At 58.3% G+C, this 23,730-nt stretch overlaps 1 protein-coding gene across 1 annotated transcript in view; it reads right to left on the bottom strand.

The window, feature by feature from the left end:
- Positions 1 to 23,730, bottom strand: part of Ntng2 (netrin G2) — a 58,798-nt gene that overhangs the window by 23,995 nt on the left and 11,073 nt on the right. The window contains exon 3 of the mRNA XM_027945605.2: positions 9,806 to 10,449. Coding sequence (XP_027801406.2) covers positions 9,806 to 10,449 — 644 coding nt within the window. The remainder of the gene's footprint in view (positions 1 to 9,805; positions 10,450 to 23,730) is intronic.

Here is a 23,730-nt window from a genome sequence, read left to right as displayed (position 1 = left end):
AGGAGTCCAGAAAGGGGCATTTCCTCAGAGTGGCAGGTGGCCTCTAGGAGCCCAGGTGCACGGTGGGAGGCCTGGAGAACCCCCAGGTGGGCAGCCAGGCCAAGGCCCCTTGGCTGATCCCCGGCTCTGCCTGGTGTGAGCAGCTGGGAGCAGGGTGCTGCGCGCTCGTGGCTGGTGCCGGAGTGCATGTGAACCTGGGTGCTTACGAACACAGGGCAGTGGCTTGCCCACACCGCGGGGCCTGCCCCAGAAGCAGGCAGGCTGCACGTGTGGAGAACCCGCTCACTCTCCAGTTCATGGCCAAGTGAACTCACTTAGCTGACAAATGAGTCTTATCAAAGCAAAGGACGGGGGGTGTGGGGCCAGCTGGGAGGCAGAGGCAGAGCTCCCTAACCCCACGGAGGCTCTGCATTAGGATCGCAGGTGGCTTGGTGGGCGTGGCCTGGGGTGGGTGTGTAAAGGGAACACCTGTGGATCTAAAACGTGCCTGAAACCAGGTGCACACCTGTGATCCCAACAACTGGGGAGGCTGAGGCAGGAGGGTGCCGAGTTTGAGGCCAGCTTTAGCAACTTATCAAAGCCCTATCTCAGATAGGGCTTTGATAAATTGCTTGGTAGAAGAGCACCCCTGGGCTCAATCCTCAGTACCCACCTCCACAAGCCTGATACAGGGGTCCAGCTACCAGCAAGGATTCAAAATAACCTGCTCCAGGCTCCCTGTTGGGAAGTGTGTGTCTGCAGCCCAGCCAGGTGGGGGCCGGGGGTAAAGGTGGGGGACAGGAACAGGGTGTGGTAATTGGTCTGGAATTGGTCTCCTCCTCCCCGTAGGGTTTCCAATCTCCACCTCCGCCTATCCAGTCCAGGCCTCGTTAGCCCCAGTTATGGCTGATAAGGCCCCATGAGTCAGTCCCCAGGCTGGGCTGGCCAAGTGGGACAGGACTCCACCCCCGATGTGCAGCAGCACTCCCAAGTCAGTTCCAGCTACATCTAATACTAAAGTGACTTCCGCTAACCAACAGAAGGCTGGGGGACAGAGCGGGCTTGACAGGAGGGATCCCATGGCACCCAAGTGGGGCTGCACAGGAAGGGGGGCCTGTGTTCAGGTGACAATGTGTGTGGGCCAGGCCTTGAGCTAACCTGCAAGTTCCAACAACGCTCATTACACAAGGATCCCATTTTGTTGGTGGGGAAACTGAGTCTGGAGGCACCCAAGAGACCTGCCCTGGGCCACAGAAGGGCACATAAAAGGCACTGTAACTGTAGCTCCTGCTGCTCTGAGGCACCACGGCGCGCTCTCCACTACGCAGAGCCACCCAGACGCCCTCTGGCTCGAGAATGGGTGAACCAGCCACAGCACGCCATCCAGGGGATCCTGCCCTGTGACAAGCAGGAGGAGCCATCTGGGCAGCAAGGGGACCAACCTCAGAGTCACTGAGCTGAGGGAAAGAGGCCAGTTCCGTGTCCCGCGATTCCACCCTCAGGGCCACAGAGAGTAGGTGCCTAGGGCAGCGTGGGGGACAAGGGACTGTCTGGATCCAGGCCATGGTGGGACCCACGTAAATCTACACATGTGCTAAAAGCCATAGAATTTTACCCTCAAAAGGTCAACTTTGCTGCATGATGATACAAAAATAAAATTAAAAACAGAATTTAAAACAATTCTCTCCAGAAACGTTTTCCTGAGTTCTTTCCATTTGATTCCATCCATTCAGCACCTCAAGCCCAATACCTGGGGGACCCCTGGAGGCCGCCATTCCCTGCCCCCACCAGCCCTCTGGCGACTCTACTGCCCAGGACCGTCCAGGTGGCCCCTGTCTCCTCCCTTGGCTGCCAGGACCCAGCGGGCTTGGAAGGACGGGTCGCGGCTCCAACCTCAGCTCTCCGCGCACCAGAGGCCTGCAGCCCTGCAATGGCACCCACCAGACCCAGGACAAGCCAGGCCCCCTGAGAGGGGCCGCCCAGCCTGGCCCTGCCTGCTCCCCCTGCAGCCCTCCGAGCTGTGGCCGGGCACGGAAGTCCTCACAGGTGAAGCCTTGGCACCTGCACTCCTGCTGGCGCTCTGCTGGGAATGCCCCCCACCTCGAGGACCTACCCTGGCCACTGGGGCCAAGTCTCAGGTTGGTCCTGGTCCACTCCCACGTCCCCCTGGCTTGGTTGCAGTCATTAGTGACTATTTGGTTTGTCTCTCCTGACACTGTCCCTGCCAGTGTTGGCTCCCTGAAGTTCCTGGCTGTGTCCAGCAGGAGTGGTGCCTGTCATGGCCTCAGCTGTGTCCACCAGAAGACCCGCGGAGGTCCTGACCTGATCTTTGGCATGTGGGGAGCGTGACCTAAATCCCACGTGATGGCGTGAGGGGGTGACACCGTGCCAACATCCGCGCAGGGAGAGGGTGGGCGAGGCTGCAGTGAGGGGCCACGGCCAGGGGCCTGGGGATTGCTCTCCGTGGTTTCAGAGCTGACTTCAGACCTCTGGCCTCCAGAAGCATAGGTGAGAAGCTCCTGTTCCAAGCCACCCAGTGTGGCATTTTGAGAGTCACCCGAGGACGCAAATACAGCGCCAGCAAAAAATATTTGAGTGAATTAATACGAGAGAAGTCCCTGAGGAAGGCCTCTTGCCGCACCAGGGAACTCAGGCAGGCACAGAGTGAGCGACTCTGTCCCCAGAGCATCCGCAGCCCCCACCCAGGCCTTGCATTCCTGGGACCCCGCCAACCCCAGGCCCCCTCTGCCCGTCTGCACCAGAGGAGCCTCGTGAGCCCACGGCCCAGGGGGTCCACACTGCCCGCCCAGCCTGCCCCCGTGCCCCCTCGCTACCCAGCAGGTAGACACATCACGGGGGGTCACTCTTGGTAGAGGCGACAGTTCAGGTGGTGGCAGGGCAGTTCGAGGTGAGTGAACTGCAGTCAATGAATCTCTGCCCCCAGAGAGCTGGGCACAGGTCACTGGGCACAGAGCTCTAAGCTGTCTTTTAGGGACGTCCTCGATGTTTAGGGATCACACACCCTTTGGGAATGAAATGGAAACGGGTCCTCTCCCCGCTGACCGCACACACAGCACTTAGTTTCTGGGGGTCCACAGGCCTGCAGAAGACCAGGCTCCCTGGGACCTGGTGCTCTCGCTACGTGACAATGCCGGCTGTGCTTGCCACCTGCTCCCCACTCCCCGGGGGCCCACGCTCTCCACGCTCTTCAGGCAGGATCCTGTTTAAACCTCAAGGTTACTGTCTTCACACGACAGGGAGGGCCGGAGGCCCAGGCAGGTGGGGAGCCTGACTCGCTCCTGCAGGGTCTGACGTGGAGGGCACCCCCAGCCACCCGCTTCACCCCAAACTGAAACTCCATCCCCAGTGAACCCCTGGTCCCCACCATTCCCACCCCTCCCCTGGCAACCACTGTTCTTCTCTTCTCTTTAGCACACCTTGGACCAAGCCCAGGGCCTCAGGCATACCAGGCACGTACCAATGAGCTACATCCAGAACCCTTGTTTAAATTTTGAGACAGTGTTTGTCTAAGTTCTCCAAACTGGCCTCTAAGTTGCCCAGGCTGATCCTGGTTTTGTGAGCCCCTGACTCAGTCCCCACAAACCCCAGTGGCTGGGATCACAAGCACATGCCACCATGCCTGACTACCCCTTCTCTCCTTTCTATCTCTGTGAATCTGATGGCTCAGGGAACCTCGGATAAGTGGAGTCCTACCCCACTCATCTTCTTGTAACTGGCTTCTTTCATTGAGCATGTCTTCAAGATACAACCATATCAGTGTGTGTGCCAGAATTTCCTTCCTTTTCTAAGGCTGAGTAATATTCCACTGTGTGTATAGACCACACTCGCTTCTTCATCCATCTGCCAATGGACACTCGGTTTATTTTTGAGTTTAGGCAACTGCTATGAGCGTGGATGTAGGACTATCTGTTGGAGTCCTGCTTTGATTCTTCTAAGATCTATCCTTAGAAGGAGGATTTCTGATTATATGGTGATTCTGTATCTGACTTTCTCAGGAGCTGACCTAGCGTTCTCCACAGTGGCCACACCAGTTTCCACTCCCACCTGTGAGGGCCATCTGAAAGGTGCCTTCATCTATCTCTTAGTCCTCAGTTTCCCGATTGGTCTAAGGGGGACAGGATCCTCCAGGTGAGGAAAGACCCAGAAAGGACTCAGGGCACCACCTGGGCGGTGCCTTGCTCAGTGAGCGATAGGACTGTTGTCGAGGGGCAGCGCCGTCCTCCCTGGCCCCCAAGGGGGTCACAGTCACAGGGAGTCAGCACCATAATGTCCCATGACCCCCCCACCGGGCCCCGTATTTCCTGTAGAGCAGCTGACAGGAGACTAGAGGGAGGGTCTGGTCCAGAACCAGGTGGGGCGAGGGGCGGCCTCTCCTCCTCACCCCGCCCACCCGAGGATCCCGTCCCTCTGCTCTGTCTGTTCTGGTCCTGTGTCCGTCCATCTCCAGTTACCGGCCATCAATAGGGACGGGACACTATGGAACCAGTCAAGAAGCAACAGAGAGGAACCAGGCAGCCCTGGGCCCCACGACGAGCGGCCAAGCCCCGGCCGGGCTTCCAGTCCTCGGGTGCAATCAGCAAGCGCAGGCCCACTCGGCCTCCGCCTCTGGGTGGTGTCCTCCCTCTCCCGGGCGAGGCCACAAGGCCACGGAGAGGCTGAGGTAGGCTGCCTGCTGCTCCTGCTCCCTGAACCCACGCGGGCGGGCCATGCTGGGCAGGCGGGGCACCCACCTGGAGAGACGCAAGACCTTGCTCCACCACCTCCCACAGACACCACCCTGGCCGGCCTGCAGCCTCCAGAGCGGGGGACCCATTCCCTCTTGTCCCTGGATGGCAAAGGCCCCGTGAGGCTGGTTCTGGGCAGAGGAGTTTGCCTCAGAGGCAAGGCCGGGGGAGAGAAAAGACCAGCCCGCTTCCCCGCCACTCCCCGACGCCGAGCCCCGGCTGCCGCAGCCAGCCCTGCCGTGGGCCCGCTGAGCGTGGCTGCTGCCATGGCTCCAAGAAGACCCAGGGCTTCCCAAGCGAGGCTGCCAGGCAGCGCGTGAGGCCTGGGGTTGAGCAGCATTTTGTTTTACTTGAACAGTTTCAGAATTTTTCTTAAAAAGCTGTGCACTTGCCGGGCTCGGTGACCTACTCCTGGCTGAAGCAGGAGGATTTCAAGTTCGAAGCCAGCCTTGGCAACTTAGTGAGGCCCTAAGCAACTCAGTGAGGCCCTGTCTCTAAATAAAATACAAAAAGGGCTGTGGGGCTCAGTGGTTGAGCACCCCTGGGCTCAATCCCTGGGACCAAAAAAAAAAAAAAAAAAAAAAAGTCGTGTGCTTTCTCTTGTGACATCAGAAGATCTGGCAAACTTGGCTCTGCCCTCCCCTCCTGTGAGGGGCCTGCCGGCTCCATTTCCCCACAGACCACACCCTTCCCTACTGCTCTGCTGGGCCGTTTCTCTGACGTCTCCCACCCCTGTGGACATTTGGGTCTGCGACACCCACTAACCCAAGAAGCTTCCACACACCTTTCCTGAGCGCCAGTGTCTGGGTCACGTGGCTGTCGCATGCTCCGGCACGCCTGTCACTGAGCCTCTCCCTCCCGCTCTCCTGCCATGTAAGCCAAGGAAGGGACACGGGATCATGCAGCTCGATAAACACAGCAGGTCACTGACTCTTCTCAACACCTGTGGAGGTCACTGCTCTCTCCCCATTTTGCAGACCCAGAGAGGTCGGGGCCGCCCAGCCACTCTCCTTGGCCATTCCCAACCGTCGGGCCCCTTGAAGAGTTCTATCGGCACGGCTGCCTGGAGCTCCCCCAAACCTACCAGACGGAAGCCCTTTGGGAGGAGTGGGGGTCTTGTCACAGGAGGCTCTGCTGGAAGACCCTGGTGGTCCTCTGTGTTGGGGAGGGCTCTGTCCTTGTTCCTCCCACCGTGAGGGGTGACCTCACTTCTCAGGTCCAGATGTCCCTCCAGACTAGCTGCAGAGTTTAAAGCCAGCCACCACCCCCCACCCGCCCCCAGGGCCTGCAGGGGGGAGGGAGGCGGGCGGGGCTGGAGGTGCAGGTGGCTGAGTTTCTCTGTGCCGTGGCGCTGGCCTCCCCCCGTGGGGAAGTCCGCCCCCTCTCCTCTGGCCCCCCGACTTGCACTAGCTCCTCATGCTCCAGGGCCCTGGGTCTCCAGCCGGTCAGGCCCCCTCCCCACCCGCAGCTCAGTGTCTCTGTCATTCCTGTCCTGCCTCCCGGCCATCCAGTCCCCCTCCGAGCTGGACGGCTTATGTGACAGATCAAGGAGCCACATCTGAATCAAAGGACTGTGGACTCCGGAGGAGAGGCCAGGGAGATGGTCCCCAATACAAACTTCTTGAGTGTAGGAGGGGACGACTCGGAGCTGGGGCCCGAGCGGAGGAGCCCACGGGGCCAGCACGTGGCCAGAGAAGGCTCAACCGTGGAAACCCCTGAGCTTGGACGCGCTTGGGTTTGGGTCTTGGTGTCTGACGCTTAGTTTAGCTGAGCGATTCCTCTTCCGAAAACATCAGGCTGAGGGGAGCCCTGTCCCTGCAGGGAGAGCTCCACAGGGTAGGGGTCAGGTCCGGCTTGTTCAATGCTTTTCCTCAGCTTGTGGGATCGTAGGCCCCCAGGAACCATCAGGGAATTAAATGAATATTGATCAAACAAGAAACTATACACGAAGCCCTTCACACAGCACCGAAGAGCAAATGATCCCACAGCAAATGTTCGATGATATTTCCAGATTACCAGCAGGCCACAGTGGGGGGGCACAGGGACCATGGAATTCTAAGGGAATCCCAGGAAAGTCTCAGTCTGCGATCCCAGAAACTGAGAACACTCAGGAACACGGCGGGCATCATCTGTCAGGCCCCGCCCTGCTTCCTTTGTCCTGGGGTCCTCTGATTCCCGGCACAGGGGGCTTTCCCAGAAGGAAAGATGAGGAAGTCACAGCCTCTGCCAAACCACCCAGCCAGACCTGATTAATCCATGACCACGCTGCCGCTCCTGCCAACCAGCTGCCTGAAGAGTACTTACTCCACCTGTGGATCGAATCGGGCGCTGCGAGGCTGGGTGCCCAGAGGAGCTGTGGGCAGGGGTCACCCGCAGCCTCACCAGGGAGATGCTGGCTCTGGGCAACCCCTGTCCTCTTGTCACAGATGGGACACCGAGGCCTAGAGAGGGGTGGGCCCTGAACCCCAGAAAGGTGGTCACTCTGCAGAGGTTTAAGGTGCCCCACAAGGCCCCGACTCTCACCATCCCAGCCTGGCCCAGCAGCTGGCCCAGACATCAGGAGGCTGCATGAACCTCAAAGGAAGTGTAGGGCAGGGCCTTGGACAGGCTGAGAAGATGAGGGTCCCCTGTGGCAGCTCAAGGCTGGCCAGAAAACAGGCGATGACTCTGCTCAGCCGGCTGGGGAGGGCGAGCCTTGACCAACCTTGGACTGTGCAATGCATTCCAAGGGCAGAGGTCGTAGGTCACAAGGAAGACCAGAGACCAAAACCGGGGCCCCCGGCTTCCCCAAAGTGCTCATCAACAGGTGGCTTCCAGATCCGCTTTCAAGTTCCTGTAGAACTTAAGGAAGGCTAGGAACATGGGGGTCCAAACAGACCCCTGTGGGTGTACCTGCTTCCCCTGGTCTGCCAGCCTTGAACCTGGCGACTCCACAAACGTCTCCCTTTGCCTTTGTCCACGGAATCCACACACATCGTCAGAGTGAAATCAAACGAGCCTGGCTCGGTGGCGCGCCCGTGGTCGCAGCGACTCTGGAGGCCCATGCAGGAGAATCACAAGTTCAAAGCCACTCTATCTCAAATTTAAAAATAAATAAGGGCTGGGGGTGTAGTTCAGAGGCAGAGATCCCCAGGGTTCAACCCCCAGCACCGCAAAACAGAGTAAAACAAAACGCAAACAAGCGAAAACAGGAGGCCGCACTGGCCCTGCCCACCCACTCACAGATCGTGCCTGTCGCCAGCCAGCCAATGGGCGGCCAGCTTCCCCCACACCGGAAAGCTCTGCCTGAGCCCAGACCTGCTTCTTTGCAAGGCCTGTTTAAGATGTGGAAATTATACACACAGGCCTATTACATACTGTACGAAAATAGGATTATGCTATGCACACCATGCAGCAAATCGCTCTCCCCCTTGTGAGGAATTACACACTTGGTTAGTACTTAGAGCTGCTGTGGAGGCATGCCCAGGGCCTGCTGTCCCAGCTGGGTTCTGGGTGTAGCCCCTGCCCCCGCCCACTGACACTGTGCTCCTGGCCCCAGTTATGCTTCAACACCCCCGGGCCTCCCTCAGCCTGCCCCAGTCCTTTCATGCCATTATTTTGGCCAGTATATATTTTATTCAATACTTTTTTTTTTTTAAGCATGCACTGTGTGTCAGGCCCTGTTCTGAGCACTTCACCAACTTAAACTCATTCACCCTCATCACGATCCACAGGAGGCAGAATCAGCAGCCCCCTCTACAGATGGCTCAGGGATGAGGTCCTTGCCCCTGCAGACCAGCAGAGCATCTGCCAAATAAACAAACGGCCTGGGACGTGCAGAACCAGTTGGTCACCTACACCCACAGTCTAAACAACAGCTCTGAGAATCACAGGTGGTGCTTGCCTTCCATGAGTCTTGCCTCCCCACAAAGTGTCCTCAAAACACATCCTTTTCCAGAACTGTGCATCGAGAGCTAGTAGTTTTAACTTGCCCACACCCTGTGTTCCCAAGAAAGGTCTGACCCTGGCCCAGCCCCTGGAGGTGATGTGTAACTTCCAAGCCTTTGGAGCATCCTGGCTATGTTCTCCTGAGGTCTTGAGGCACAGCAGAGTCTATGCTAGTGATATGACTTCTGGTGGGGTCTTGGGCCATGTAGTTTGACCTCTGGAGAGTCCAGAGACTAAGGTCAACCACACAGGCATCTAGCCATGCAGATGTGATCAAACCCCTAGTTAAACCCTGGATGCCAAGACTAAGGCCAGCTTCCCTGGCTGCTGATGGACCACACCATGGTCACACCTCACTGGTGGGATTCCACGCTGCTGGCATGCCTCTGCTAGGAGAGGAGAGCCCTAAGCTTGTACCTGGTGTCTCCTGGTCCCACCCTGGACTCTCTTCCGTTGCTGCTTTCGGTCTGTCTCCTTTTGCTGTAACAAACTATAACCTCAAGCATAATGGCTTTGCAGAGTTCTTTCTAGTGAGCCTGGGGGGGGGGTCTTGAGGACCCTTGAACACAAGTGCCCACTGACTCCATGGACATCCCCTGCACTTCAGCACCAGGCTTTAGCTCAGCCTCACCCATGCTGCCAGTTCCACTGTCCCTAGGCCCCAGGAGACACTCTCATCCACAGGAGCACCTCCCCGATTGAAACCTAGGCTTCTGTGTGCACAGCCTCAGGAGTCAGAAGCCGTCCCCTTGGCTAACACCTGGTAGCATCCCAGCAGGTAACATCCTCAAAACCAGGTAACATGCCAGGATCAAGATGGTGTCCCTGGAACCAGGTAACATCCAGAAAGCAGGTAACAGCCCAGTAATCAGTTAGTGGCCATGGTTACAGATAATGTCCTGGGCCAGGTAACATCCTGGGACTCAGGTGATGTCCCAGCAACCAGATAACATCCTGGGTACCAGGTAATGTTCCAGGTGCCAGGTACCATCCTGGGTATCAGATAACCTCCCAGGTAATATTCCAGGTACCAGGTGACATCCAGGTACCAGGTACCCACCTGGGTATCGGATACCATCCCAGGTACCAGGTACCCCTGGGGAACCAGGTAATGTCCCAGGCACCGGTGACAGCAGCGCCCCAGGGGGCCTTACCTGCCCACGACCTCGATGTTGGAGATGGCGTAGAAGTACTTGTAGAGGTTCTCGCGCTGCACGTAGGTGCCGCCCAGCGCGGGGCGCAGCAGGCGCATGCGCAGGTCGGTGAGGGTGAAGAACTCCTTGAGGCCCTTGGCGCTCTCGAGCCGCGTGTACAGGTTGTCCATGTTGCGCAGGTCGGGGCCGGCGAAGATGGCGAAGCGGTCCCGCACCTCGAAGCGCACGTGCTTCTCCTTCTTGGAGCCCGCCCAGCGCGAGTACTCCTCGGTGCACAGCACGCGGTGGGCGCTGGAGGACGACATGTCGCGGGCGCGGCGGGCGGACATGCCGAAGGCCTCCATGCAGTCCTCGGCGTAGAACTGGTAGGGCTGCCACGTGCGCCCGTTGTCCAGGGACTTCTCCAGGACCATGACCGTGGGCCGGCCGTACTCGAAGGTCATCACCACGTCGTCGGTCAGCTCCACGCTCTTGTTCCACGACAGGGTGATGTTGGCCTCCAGCGGGCTGGGGTAGCGGCTCCACGTGATGCTCTGCCAGTAGGTGGCCAGCCCCTCCTCCTCCCGGTCGAACATGAGCCGCGGCGGGTGCGCCAGGTCGGGGTTGGAGGCGTCACACTCGTTGCTGCACAGGTAGGGGTTCTCCTGCGGGGCAGAGAGGAGGCCAGGGTGGGCGGGCTGCCAGGGCCTGGGAAGCCCCACAGCCAGCCCCTGCCGGTGCGCCCAGATGTCTGCCTGCCATCACAGAGCCTCTGGTTGGGCATCAGGACGAGCCCAGCCCCACACCAATAATATCACATCAGGGAGACCGTCAGGGTGGAAAGACGCGGGGTGTTAGGCACTCTGTGCTCTCCGCTTAATTTTCTGCAACCTTAAAACTGCTCTAAAAAATAAGATCTATTAATTAAAAAAAAAGAAAAGAAAAAAAAAAAAAAAAAAACAACTCACGGTCACTAACAACCGCACAGCGCCTCAGACCACTTACAGCCCTTTGATAAATATTTCAGGTGTCTGGTTTGCTCAGAGGCAAAATGGCTTGGATCTGAGTTAAAAACCTCTCACTCGCAAATGAGCCATTTGGCCCCCTGGGGGGGGAGCGGATACATCACCTTCTGAAGGGCTGACTTGGCACCCCTGCTGCCCCTGCTGGTGGCACTGCAGCCTGCCTCTGGCCACGGCTTTGATCCTCGGGAGTGGAGGACCGCTTCCCAGACGGCCCAGGGCCCCTCAGTGGGCAGGGCCAGCCCAGGGGTTCACTGAGGCAGGATCCACAAAACTCTCTTTGACTAAAATAGATATGTCCTTGGTACCCCATGGTGGCATTGCCCACTCCACGTGGCCTGTCCCTGCTGATTCATGGGATCTGCACACTTTGGGGTACAAAGAACTCACCCTTGAGTCCACACTCACTGATCGGATGGGGAAACTGAGCCCCAGGGCAGGCAGGACGGGTGCCTCGGACCTGCTCCTGCCCTGCCTGGTGCCCCTCTTCCTCCCCCTCCTGCCCTGCACAGCTTCAGGGACCAACACTGCGGTGAGCTTACTGTCACCATGGCAGGTAGAGGGCTGCTCCGGCTGACACCTGTGACGAGGCCAGTCACAGCCCATCCTGCGCTGCGGTCCTGAATGAGGAGGACTGGAGGCCCTGGGGGTGGCCAAGGCCAGGCCTGGTGATGAGAAGGCAGAGCGCTGGGGTGAGACGGGCCTGCCTGTGAGGGACAGCAGCCAGGGAGGGCACAAGTCCAGGGGCAGACCGAGCGTTGTGCTGGTAGGAGGAGGAGCCCCGGGCAGACGCCCTGAGAGCTGCCCCGGCTCTGGGGCTGGGCACAGTTTGCACTAGGCCCTGTGCCCTGCGCCTCCCTATTCTGCTGCCCCCGCCCCCTGCCTTCTTAGGAGTTGACTTGTGTCTCCTCAAATCCACGTGTTGGTACCCTAGTCCCCGGTACCTCAGAACGGGACCATCTGGGTGCAGAGTTTTTAAAGAGGCAATTGAATTAAATGAGGGGTGGGCCTCTCCAGCCGGATGGGTCTGTTTAACAAGAGCAAGTGTGGGCACCCAGAAATACTAGGGCCCGCAGAGACAAGGCCACCTGTGAGCCTTGGAGAGCGGCCTCAGGAGGAACCAGGCTCCCAGCACCTTGACCCGGGACTTCAGCCCCCAGCAGGGACACCTTTCTGTCGCCGAAGCCACTGGGTCTGTGGCACTTTTCACAGCAACCCCTCCTGGGAGAACAAGAGGGGCGGGCAGAGGCTATCGCTGGGCCTCTTCCACAGCTGGGTTTCTCTGCCCGCTGGACCAGGGGCATGCGCTGGCCTGCAAGCTCCTCTCAACCCAGCACTGAAGCTGTCCCCTGGCTCCCACGCCCCCTCTTACCTCAGGGCTTCTGATTCTTGGCCACTGTCCCTTCTCCATGTTTTCAGGGCCCTCCGGGTGGCCCTGATTACCTGACTCAGTCCGTGAGCCAGTTCCCTCCCCTGAGACAGTGAGGCCTCCGTGAAGGGCCTGGACCTGGAGACTGCCCACTAGATCGTGGCTCCTATTATTGTTATATTAATTAGCTTAGTAGCTAATTAATGACACGATGGTAACTGTAGTGATGCTAATGGTCTCATGTTGAGTGCCAGTGTTCCTGTTAACCGCAACGGCAGTGAGTCAGCCACACCTAGTCTCCCTGGTCCCTCTTCCATCCCCCTGCCTTCCCGTCCCCTGCCCTGCCCACTCTTTTTTTTTTTTTAATATTTTTATTTTCTAGTTTTCGGCGGACACAACATCTTTGTTTGTATGTGGTGCTGAGGATCGAACCCGGGCCGCACGCATGCCAGGCAAGGGCGCTACCGCTTGAGCCACGACCCCAGACCAATGCCCACTCTTTTGATGGTCCCTGGGGAGGGGGACATGGGACCCCTCAGAGCCCCTTCTGCTCCCGGCAGCCTGTCTGCCAAGGGAAGACTTGCAGCCGGCTCTGCCAGGAGACGGGGCTCCACCTGGCTGCCACCAATGTGCCTCTGTCCCAACCTGCAGGGCCCAGTGGCCCCCAGGAAGCAGATGGTCAGAAACTAATGAATCAGCCTGAGTGTTCACCAGCCTGCACCTGCTGCAGGGGGGCTCTGTCAACAGCCAGCAGGAGAAGTAAACCCAGGCGGGGGCCACCACAGCCCTCCCTCTCCCTCTCCCTCTCCTATTTCTTCCTTTTCTTCCACCTCCCTCCACCCTGAGGACTCAGAATTCCATTTCACCATTTAGGAGCATGGACGGTGTGTTCCGGAAAGGCCACGTCCACGCAGAGCTCACCACCCTCACCCCAGACAGCACCAGCTCGTGCTCTGGCCCTCTTCCTGTCCTTCCCTGGGGGGGATCCAGGGATGGAGTTGCTGATGAGCCCAGTTTGCCAGAAGCCCCCTCCAGAAAACTGCAGTGACCCACTACATTTCCCATGTGACTTCCAGGGACCCTCAGAGCCCCAGGTCCCCTGTTGGAGGCTGCAGCCCTAAGGAAACTGGCTCTGGGGTCTGAAAGCCCTGAGTTCCTTCTCACTCGGCTCTATCCTTGGAGGCTGTGTGACCTTGAGAAAGTCACTTTACTTTTCTGAACCTGTTTCCTCATCTGATATCATGTGAGATTGTAAGTATGAAAGATGGAGAAAATGCCTCCAAATGGTAGCAGTTGTTCTTAAGCAGCAGTTTCACACACATTAGCCCCAGGAGTCTCCCAGCAACCCCCAGGGAGGAGTCGTGAGGCTGCACCGTGCACCACCTTGGCAGCTGCAGACAGAGGAGCCCAGCAGAGACGCCATGTGGCTGGTCTGGTGCTTCCCACCGATCCCCACTGCATGTCCCCCCAGGAGGGCCGGTGCTATTGCTGTGTCCACCTTATAGATGGAAAACTGGGTACACATGGGCCCCACATCACCTTCCCTGGATGCCAGGGGACCCAACCTTGGGGAATCTTGGGGAAAACCCAACCCCGGCCATCTGCAGCTCTCCGTCTCTAGGGACAGGTTCCCTGAAACTCGAGGCAGAGCAGCCAGCCTGGACCAAGAGCACCAGGGAGCCAGGTGGGGACGAGTCTTCTACCCAGACACTAAGCAGGAGATGTCTGGCACGAGATATTCTGTGGAGAGACCATTTTATGTCAGGCGTTTGAAACCCCCGTCTCCTAAATGCTTTTGCTTTTATGCTATTTTCTGTGCAAAGGGTACAGCTGGAGTCAGAGGCCAGGTGGTAAACACCGCGACGAGCTGCAGGCGCACACGTAATTGAATGGGAAGGTGAAGTGCAGCAGGGACGGAGGGAACGGTGCCCTTGGGAAGTCCAGCTGCTGGAACCTCCAGGCCACTAACCAAGGAGCCCGTGGAGGGACAGCCACCAGAGACATGGAGAAGATAGCTCACCTCCCCTGCCCAGTGAGCTCCTGGGCTGGAGGGCTAGCTCCCGAGGGCAGCAGCCTCCTCCACTTCCGTTCTCACTGTGGCCCCAGCTCCTGGCATCCCTTGGGCACTTGGGAGGTCTTGTGGGATGAATGGAAGTCCCATGAAGGCCATGACCTGGACCCCTCAGAGTTGCTATAAGAATGACACCAAGTGCCGTGTGGCAAGCCCCCTGGTGGCACTCAACAGCTGGTCTGGATGCAGGGAGGGCGCCATGACCGTGGTCTGGCCCTGTGGCTCCAACCAACAGGAAGACGGGCCACTTCTGCCGTACGCCCTCGGAGCCCGCCCTGCACAGAGAACACCTTGGGAGTCACCCCACCCCCGCTGCTCAGCCTTCCTCAAGGCTGGAATCCTTTTATTTACATTCTACAAACAAGAAAAGACTGAGAGACGTCCCAAGATCACGGAGCTCTGCAGCAGGACAAGAAGCCCCAGCTCTGAGACAAGTTGGGAAACTGTGCCCTTCACCCAAAAGGGAAAGGACGACACCGCCCCCAGCCCGTGCCACTCTCCCGAGACACAGGTTCCACCCGGGAGGCAGACAGCCCATCTCTTTGCCACCCAGGCATGTGGGCAGGCCTGGAACAGTTTAGCAGCTGACAGATTTTTTGAACCTGTCTGCCGAGTTGTCAACCTCACTGGGGGGCTGCAGGCAGCTGCTGTGTCCCAGGTGGGAGGTGAGAGATTGCCAAGCAGAGGCTCAGAGTGTGGGGTGCTGAGGGAGGAGGCTGAGCTCTGCTCTTACAAAATTTGGGGGCCCAGGGAGGAGCCAAGGTCAGGGAGGGAGTGGAAAGGCAGCAGTGCTAGCCCCACCCCCACCTTGGCTGTAGCTCCTGGAACTCTGGGGAGAATCTCTGCTGTCTTGGGCAAGCGTGTAAATCAGCAAGCACCCTGCCCCCCCCCCTGGGGTCATGGATGCAGGGGACTTCCCCTAACACCGTACGTGACCTTGGGCCCAGCCTTGCCCCCTCTGTGCCTCAGTTTCCCCATTCATGAGATAAGTGGGAGTGGGTGACCAGGTTTGACACCGACATCCTAAGTCTTAAACCCTGCTTGCTCCTGAGTCCCCCACACTGCTAGGCAGAAGGGCACAGAGACAAGCTCTCCTCCCCCAGACTCCAGGGAGAAAGCCGGGGTGCCCGGGGAATTCTCCCTAACAAATTATTTCCTATTTAATGGTAAGAAAAGTTGCAGCGGGATAAATTATTAACAAAGCGGAAACGGAGATTCTGCTGGGAGCAGCTTCTGACTGCGCCGCCTGCGTCTCTAATGTCTGTCCTCCCAGCCCCTCTCCGGCTCCCTCTCCTTCTCCTTCTGTGGTTTCATTGATCCCGGTCCCTCTAGCTCTCTCCGCCGCTGATTTTTTCCCCTTCCTCTTTCGGTTTCTCTTGGAGCGAAAGCCCTGGACAACAGCAAGGTCACCCTCCCTGCTCTCGTGAATCAGTGGAAAGTGGCCCAGAGCCGCAGCTGCCAGGGAGGTTTTCTTATTTTGTTGGAACAATCTTCCTCCCAGCCCAGATTCCTCACTCAGGCAGGGGAAGGCCAGGGGGCCTATGGGAGGTGACTTCCGGGCCCCCTTCATCCCAGCCACGAGCCTCCAGAAGCCTCTGTGACTGCCTGCCTCCTGCAGCGGTCCCCAGACCCAGCCTCACAGGCATCCCGTGGGCAAAGGTCCAGCTTGGACCGAGACATGGGCCACCTGCTGGACCTGCCAGGGCCAGATATAGCTCAGTTCTCCAGAGCCCAGAACTGTATTCGAGGACAGGGAGCCCTGAGGCCTTTCATGTCAACCCTAACCGAAGATCCTCCTCCTTCCAGAACCTTCCATGACTAGGCATGAATGTGAGGAGAGCAGGCACCGGCTCCCGTCCTCTGTGCCACACTCCCCAGCACACCACCATGTTTAACAGACATTTCCAAACACAGCAGGAAGGGCCCTTAACTGTAGCTCCCCTGGTGGTCCCCAGGGAGGACTGTGTGGTCCTGGAGGAGGCAGGAAGCAGCTGACTGAGATGACGTGGACACCCTACGACTCCAGTCTGCTTTGGGAAGCCGTTTTGGCAGTGGGACAGAGATGCCTGGATCCTCCATCTTGCCCATCCCAACTTGGACTGCCCCAAAAGACCCCCACCCCACCCACGAGCCTTTTGGAGCACCTGGGGGCATCCAGCTGCTCTGGCCAATGAGCTTCGCAGGAGACTGTGCAAGGTCCGAGGGCAAGGGTGCAATGGGGACCCTGTGTGGGCATCCACTGCCCACCCAGACACAAAGCTAAGAATGGTTTCCTCCATCTGCTGAATAGCCAGAGGGGTGGGGCTGGGGTCTTGGCAAGGCTCTGGCTAGATGAGGGTTAATCTCTCCAGGAACTTAAAATTGTATTCTTAAAAAAAAAAAAAAAAAAAACGCATTCTGCTCTGCCCTGGGCATATGTGGATTCTTCCCACAGCCAGATTCCCAGGAATGCCTGGGATGGGAGGCTCTTCCCACTGAAGCGTGCCTGGCACGGAGCCCTGTGGCCCCCAGAGGCAACTCATGCTCTCCTGACCTTCGCTGGTACCACAGAACCAACCAGACACACATGAGCCCCTGTCTCAGAGGGAATGGGCCCCCTCATTTGCATACCCCCAGCTACAGAGAGCTCATTACCACAAAAGGCAGACAGCCCAAACTAGACTGCTCCGTTCCTAGAGAGTCTGGTGATCTATTTTGGCATGTGCTCCACATTTTTCTTTGCTCTAGGCCCCCTTTCTTTTCTTTTCTGTTTTGGTCCTGTTTTCTGATTATGCTCTAAATATTTTCTAATTCATTAGAAGAAAGAGAGGGAGGTAGGGTGAACCCGAGCCCGAGCCCTGGCCTTCTGCGGTCGGGAGCTCTGTGATCCTCCACTGCCTGCTAGCCAGGGCCCTGGGAGTGCCAGCAGCCCCTCCTCCGCCTCTGCCCCTCCCTGCACACACAGGCTCAGCCTGCTCACCAGAAGCTGCCTGCGGGAGTGCCCAGCCTGGCACCGCATGGTTGCTCTCCCTGCCCACCCCACCCACTCCAGTCACCACCTAAGCAGCCCAACGCTCCTATTCAGTACCTTTTAGAAAAGTAACTGAAAGGCAAGGAGGGGCAGAAAGAGGGAAGGAAGGGGGGGAGGGGGGGGAAGGAGAGAGGAGCAGGCAAGGCGGGGGAAGGGCAGGGCCATGGAGAAAAGCCGCATCCAGAGCCACCGCCAAAGTGCATTATTGATTCGGGACTTAGAAAATGCTTAGAGGGTAGGAAAGCGTCCTGCTCTTTAAAAGCTTGTGCGAGGCGTGAGCTAGACACGGCAGAGTCCCAAAGAGGGCCCCGCTCTGCTGACATGAATATTTTATCAGGAGGAAAAAGCAGCTGGAGGATTCCGGCTGGCAGCAGGGCAAGGGGACAGCAGCGGCCCCTCCTCAGACCCCTGGCCTATTCAGGGTCCCTGGCCTGCCTCCTCCACAGAGCTGCTGGGACTTTCCTGCTGCAGAGTGGGCCAGAGGGCCCTGCCAGCTGGGCACAGCCTGGGTCGGCATGGGCCGGAAGACCGGGCTGACGAGACTTGGAGGGGGTTAGGCTGAAGCTGCACCCCAGGCAGCCCTGCCGGCCAGTCATCCACTCTGCCCTGGCCCCACCCCTCTTGGGCCACCACCAGACCCCTCAGCCTGGGTCCCCACCCTTCTCAGCTGTCCCCAGGTGCCCCAGGCAAAGCGCCAACAAGGAGTCTCCAGTACCTCTGCTGAGGGCTCAGTTAGGGTTTGCAAGTGACGCCTCCTTAGTGGGTGCCTTCTCCGGGTCCTGTGTACAAGGGTGCAGCAGGTCTCAGGAGTGGACACAGCGCCGACATGGATGGGGACTGCCCAGGCAACAGATGCCGGTCAGGGCCCTCCAGGCTTCTTCCTGCTGCTCTCTGAGGAGCAAAGCAGTCATGCACGGCAGAGGAAAAGGGCAGAAAGTTGCTGGGCATGTCCCACGGACACACCTGGGCAGGTGCAGGCTCTGGATGAAGCCGCGGCGGGGGTGGGGCAGTAGGGCGGGGCAGTAAGGTTTCATTGATTTATATTCATTCACTTATTCATCAACTATTCATCAACTATTTCTGAACAAAGTAGCCCTGGAGAAGCAGCTTTTAGACCTGGCTGTCTGCCAAAGTACCTGGAGGGGAGAGGGAGACACTATTCCTGGACCCCAAAGCCAGAGATTCTGCTCCAGATTGAACACAGGCTAATCAACCAGTTAACCAGCCAGAGCCCAGGGAGGGCCCAGATGTGCAGTGGGGTCTGGGAGGCTGGTGCAGTTGATGGGAAGAGGGCACCCGGCCGTCCTAGCTGTCCTGCTGTTAGCCTCCTCTTATAGTAAGAGAGTGGAAGCCCCCCAGAGGCCAGGCACTTACCTAACCTCACGTTTCTGGTAACCTGGGCACTCTAACCCCTGGTGGGAGCCCAGAGGAACTGCCCCTGGCTTGGTCCACCCAGGCCAGTGGGGGATTTGGCTGGGTGGTCAGGAAGGCTCCCGGGGCAGTGGGGTTCAGCAAGGTGCAGCAGGCCAGGCATGGAGGGCCCTGCGGTGGAGGGTCAGAACACAGGCTGCAGGGCGAGGCCGGAGCATGGCGGGGAGCAAAGGAGATAAGGCAGGGAATCCAGGGCTGGCTGGGCCGCCCTGAGTGACAGTTGGCACCTCCAGAAAGGCCCTAGCTCCAGTGGCAGCCTCCTCGCAGGGGGAGCAGTTAAGAACCTGGGTACAAGGGCCAGCGACTCCAGGCTGCCCCTCGTCTGACGGAGAGCCTGGGGTTCAGACACCAGGAAGGCTTCGAGAGCCAGGCAGGCAGAGGGACGCTCTCCCTCTCTGGACTTTGAATTTAAAACAACGAGATGCTTGAGGCTGGGGGGTGAGGGCCTCCATCAGTGGTTCTCAAACTTGGCTGCACAAGGACCACCTGGGGAGTTTTGATGAGTCTGGAGGCCCCCCTAGGGCCTGCTGCAGCTGGGCTGGGGTGCAGCCTGGGCAGGAGGCATGATGGACCCCGGTGGAGGCCATCTGCCTCCCACTGAGCCCAGCTCCAGGGGTGAGGAGGCCCTGCCTCCTCCAGTGCCACTGGTCCCAGCTGCCCACCTGAGGTTGGGCCCTTCAGGAAGACCACCCAAGGGTGAGGAGGTGTGGGACGGGTCACTCTGAGACCCCCTCCCTGTCCTGCTGTGGAGATACCTTTACCCCCGCAGTGGCGCCAGGGCAGACTCCCTGGGGAGTCCCCGCAGACCACCAGGGACCCTCTGCGGCAGGTCCTGTGCAGGGACTGACTATGGCCACCCTCGAGGTTGCGGTGTGCACCCAGAGGCGAGTCTGCTCCCTCGAGGACCCCAAGGGGGGCAAGGGTCCACCTCAGAGTGGCCAGTGACAGCAAGAGGGGCAATCTGCCCCTCAGCCCTGTGTCCTACCCTCCTTGTCCCTCGCCCCCATCCCAGGCCACCAACCCCCAGGAAGCCAGCGTGAGAGGGTAGGGGCTTCCCGGTGCCAGGCAGACGCCAGGCACCCCTCTGGCTACTCCCCCATCCTCTATTTTTAGGTCCATTATCGTCCACTGTCGGTGTAGTTTCCCCCACTCCTTCCCCAGAAAAACAGCTCGGGTTCCTCCCGGCAAGCCGTGGAGCCTCCCCGGAGCTGGCGCGTGGGAGCGTGCGCCTGCCAAACAGACATGAAATCAGTGAATTATCAAATAAGTGGATTAGCAGACTCCACCACGGCTCAAAGGGCAGGGGGCGGGGAAGTGCCAGCATCGCTCCTCCCTGACCCCCCTTCCTCCTGGCTGACAGGGACAGGGTGCGCACCTAGCGCAGGGCAAAAGCCACCTCCATCTATCGGGCACATGCTGAGGTGTCACAGGGATTCACATCAGCGATGCAACCTGGCCAGGGGGTAGGGGCTGGTCTAAGCAGCCCAGGCTGGAGATGCCAACATCCTATACTTAGAAGCTGTGTGACCTGGGGCCAGTGGCTTAACCTCTCTCAATCTGAGACCACTCATTCCAAACTGGCGTTCATTTAAAGCCTTCTGTGAGAATTCAATGAGCCACTTTAGGTTAAGTGCTTAGTATACACTTGGCATGCAATAAATGTTAGCTGCTGCTGCTCCCAAGAGTAGGAGGGTGTGGAATCAAGAAAATTCTCAGACAATGGGGATCAGTCAGTAACAAGAAGACAAACCTTAACTACTCTGAGCTTAAGGGCCCCAGAGGCCAGGATCCTCTGGCTGGATGGCTGACCCCAGGCTCTCCAGGTGGACTGGGTTGTCTGGGAAGTCCCCACAGCGTTTGCGACCTCGTGTGCATGTGCAGGGGTGAGCCTTTGCACGAATGAGCGTGGGTGCTATTCCAGGAAGAGTGGCGCACATTCTCAGAAGGGCCTGTGACCCCTAAAGTCGCGAGCCTCCTGCGCTGGGGTTCTGCTACTGAGACAAGCTGGCCTCCTGCCTTTGGCCCCCCGGGTCTTCCTGGGTGTCAGCAGGTATTGTTTTCTGCTTTTCTCTCTCTCCCTCCTTGAGCAGCAGAATCCAGAAATCCAGAAAAGAGGGGCTCTGAGGTCGACACACAGGCAGGGAATCTTCACCCCCAAGGGGAGAGCCTTGGGTGAGGCCACTCAGCTCCTGGCAGCCAGTGCAGAGGGAGCCCCATCCCCCTGGAGGCCGCAGGGTGGTGCCAGGTGCACAGCTGTTGGCAAAGGTTCCGGTTGGTGCCGGCGGGGCAGGGGACAGGGCAGAGACAAGGTGCCCTCTGGACAGCTGGCTTCTCCTGCTGCCACCTGCCTTTGGCTGCTCTTGAGTCCTAAGGGAAGGGACGCTCCAGAGCCTGCAATTCCACAGTGGACCCATTTGCTCTCTGCAGCCTGGGGGCCAAGGGGCTCCGCGTGGCCCATGGGAGCTCCCGGGACACCCGCGGGCTGTCGTACTGGCCTCCCTGTCACCTTTTGCCCAACGGCAGACGTCTGTTCCCGCGGAGGGCACGAGGACGAGGCTCACTGCTCTGATTTCCCTGGCCGGCCCTTGGAGTCAAGTGGACAAATGACTTGGGCAGCAGAAAGGAGTGGAAGGGGAGGCTAAAGAGGCCCTAAGGACTCAAGACAAAGTGCTCGGGAGGAGGCGGGTCCTGGCAGAGCGGCTGCAGGACTTTCACAGGGGAGGGGCAGCTCTAGAAACCCCTAGGTTTGGATCTGGAGGGACCGTAACCATGGGGAGTTCAGCTCCTTCCAACCGAGGAGGCCCCTTTGTGGTGCCTACCATCAAAGCCGCCATTCAGACTCTCAGTCATAGAACAAGGTAGGGTGGGACAGTGGTCAGGGCCCTGGGGAACATATCCTGGCTTTGGCTGTGCAATCTGGACTAGGAGTCTCTGCCTCTCTGGGCCTCCCTTTCCTCATCTGCAGCACTGTATTAGCTGTTGGTCTTGGTGAGAAGACAAAAGGCCACAACATGGGGCACACTGGGAAGGCTCCAGCACGTGGCTATAGAAGGTGCCCTCCCCAGGCTCCAGATACTCTCCGAGCTCCCGCTGACCACACGCCACCCAGACCCGGTTGCAGATCATGGAGAATGCATCTTTGCAGCCATTGCTGATATACCCACCACCCCCCTGTCCCACCTCACCCTGGACCCTGCCACCTGTCACAGAACATTCTCTCCTTGTCACCTTCATGGTGCTGCCACCAAGGGGGACCATGGCTTACAGATGGGCTGGGAAAGGGACTCTTGATCCCCTTGGGCTTGCAAGAGCCAGCTCTAAGAATGTCTCCACTGACAGGTGACAAGATGGCCCGAAAGAGAATGTGTCAACCTCACCCACCTTGCAGGAGCAGGTGCAGACCCCACTGGCCACAGGTGACCTCCAGGACATATCCCATGTCCCCCCACCGATGCCACCACGAGACGTCAAATCTAGGGCACGAGCGGATGGATGGGGGCCTGGTGTGAGATGCCTCCTGTCCCCAGGCTCCACTCCCTCCTGGGGAGCCCAGGGCTATGCTGGGGCCGCTGGGCCTCTCTGCTCCCTCTTGGGGGGCTGAAGGAAGTCACTGGGAGGAATGGGAGGCCCTGACTTGACCCCTCGGTGCCTTTGCTCTGTGCTCCCGGAGCCTACAGAAGGCCACCTGTGGCCAGGTCAGGCTCCCACTTCCCCCTGGGCAGCCGTTTCCATGAGCTCACAGATATTGGGGTCCCCTGGTCTTAGGCCATCTCTAGGACCGCCCCGAGGCTGCACTCTGTTTGAGAGGAGGGACAAGAGGCATGAGGTCAGCACCTACCACGTCCAGTACTTTCTGCACGGCCAGGGGGCAGGCCCAGAGTCTGGCACTGTGGGGACACAAGGGGCACAGGTGGAAGCTGGAGAGATAGTGGGAGACCACAGGGGAGTCACAGCGTCCCACCCCAGTGGCCCTCCTTTGAGGGTCAGTCAGCATCGCAGCCTAAAAGGTAAACCAGGGAAAGGCAGGAGAGGAAAAGTGGGGGGGGGGGTTGTGGGAGCGTTTGGCTCCCTGCCCCCGGCCCTCAGGCCTTGCCACAGCACAGTCACTACCTGCCTGGGATCCGAGTTGGAACGTCAATGCCACACCTCAGTACTGGAGCCTCAGTTTCCGCATCTGTGAAGTGGGCACAGGAGGATAGCAGTAGTTTCTCCCAGGCAGGATATCTGGAAGGGTCTGATGAAGGACTGCACACAGGATGCTCACTGCTTTGATAAACAGATCTGAGAGTCCAGAAGTGAATTCACACACCTATGGCCAGCTGACCCTGGCAAGGATGCCAAGAACATGTAATGGGAAAGACCAGGCTGTTCAGCAAACGGTGCCAATAACACCGGATAGCCACATGCAAGGAAAACACGGGGCCCCTGCCTCACACCAAACACAGGAACTAGATCCCAGCGGACCAGAGACCTAAACATAAGAGGTGCAGCTACAAATGCTTTAGAAGAGAACATAAGGGTAAACGCATGACCTTACTCTTGGCTATGGTTTCTCAGATAAGACACCAAAGCACAAGCAGCAAAAGGAAAAAAAAAAATCCACAAACTGGACTTTACTAAAATTAAAGATTTTGTGCACCGAAGGATACATCAAGAGATGGCAAAGATCATCCACAGAATGGGGGAAATATTTTCAAATATATATTTGCTATGGATAAGGGTCTAGTATTCAGAATATATAAAGAGCATGTACAACTCAACCACAAAAAGAATCCAATGAAATAGTGGGCAAAAAGACTTGAATAAATAGACATTTTCCCCCAAAGAATAGACAAATGGCCAATAAGCACTTGAGAAGATACTCCACAGAGAAATGCAAATCAAGACCATAATGAGATACTACTTCACACCCACCAGGCTGGCCACATTGGATGATTCCATTTATATGAAATGTCCAGAGTAAGTCATCCACAGAAACGGAAAGGAGACCGGTGTTGCAGGGGTGGGAGGGGGATCAGAGCCATGTTGAATCCTACGGGTTTC

This window comes from Marmota flaviventris, chromosome 13 (genome assembly GCF_047511675.1).
Source record: "Marmota flaviventris isolate mMarFla1 chromosome 13, mMarFla1.hap1, whole genome shotgun sequence".
NCBI lineage: Eukaryota > Metazoa > Chordata > Mammalia > Rodentia > Sciuridae > Marmota > Marmota flaviventris.
Note: the sequence above shows the minus strand (reverse complement) of the source record. Positions and strands in the feature narration are given on the sequence as shown.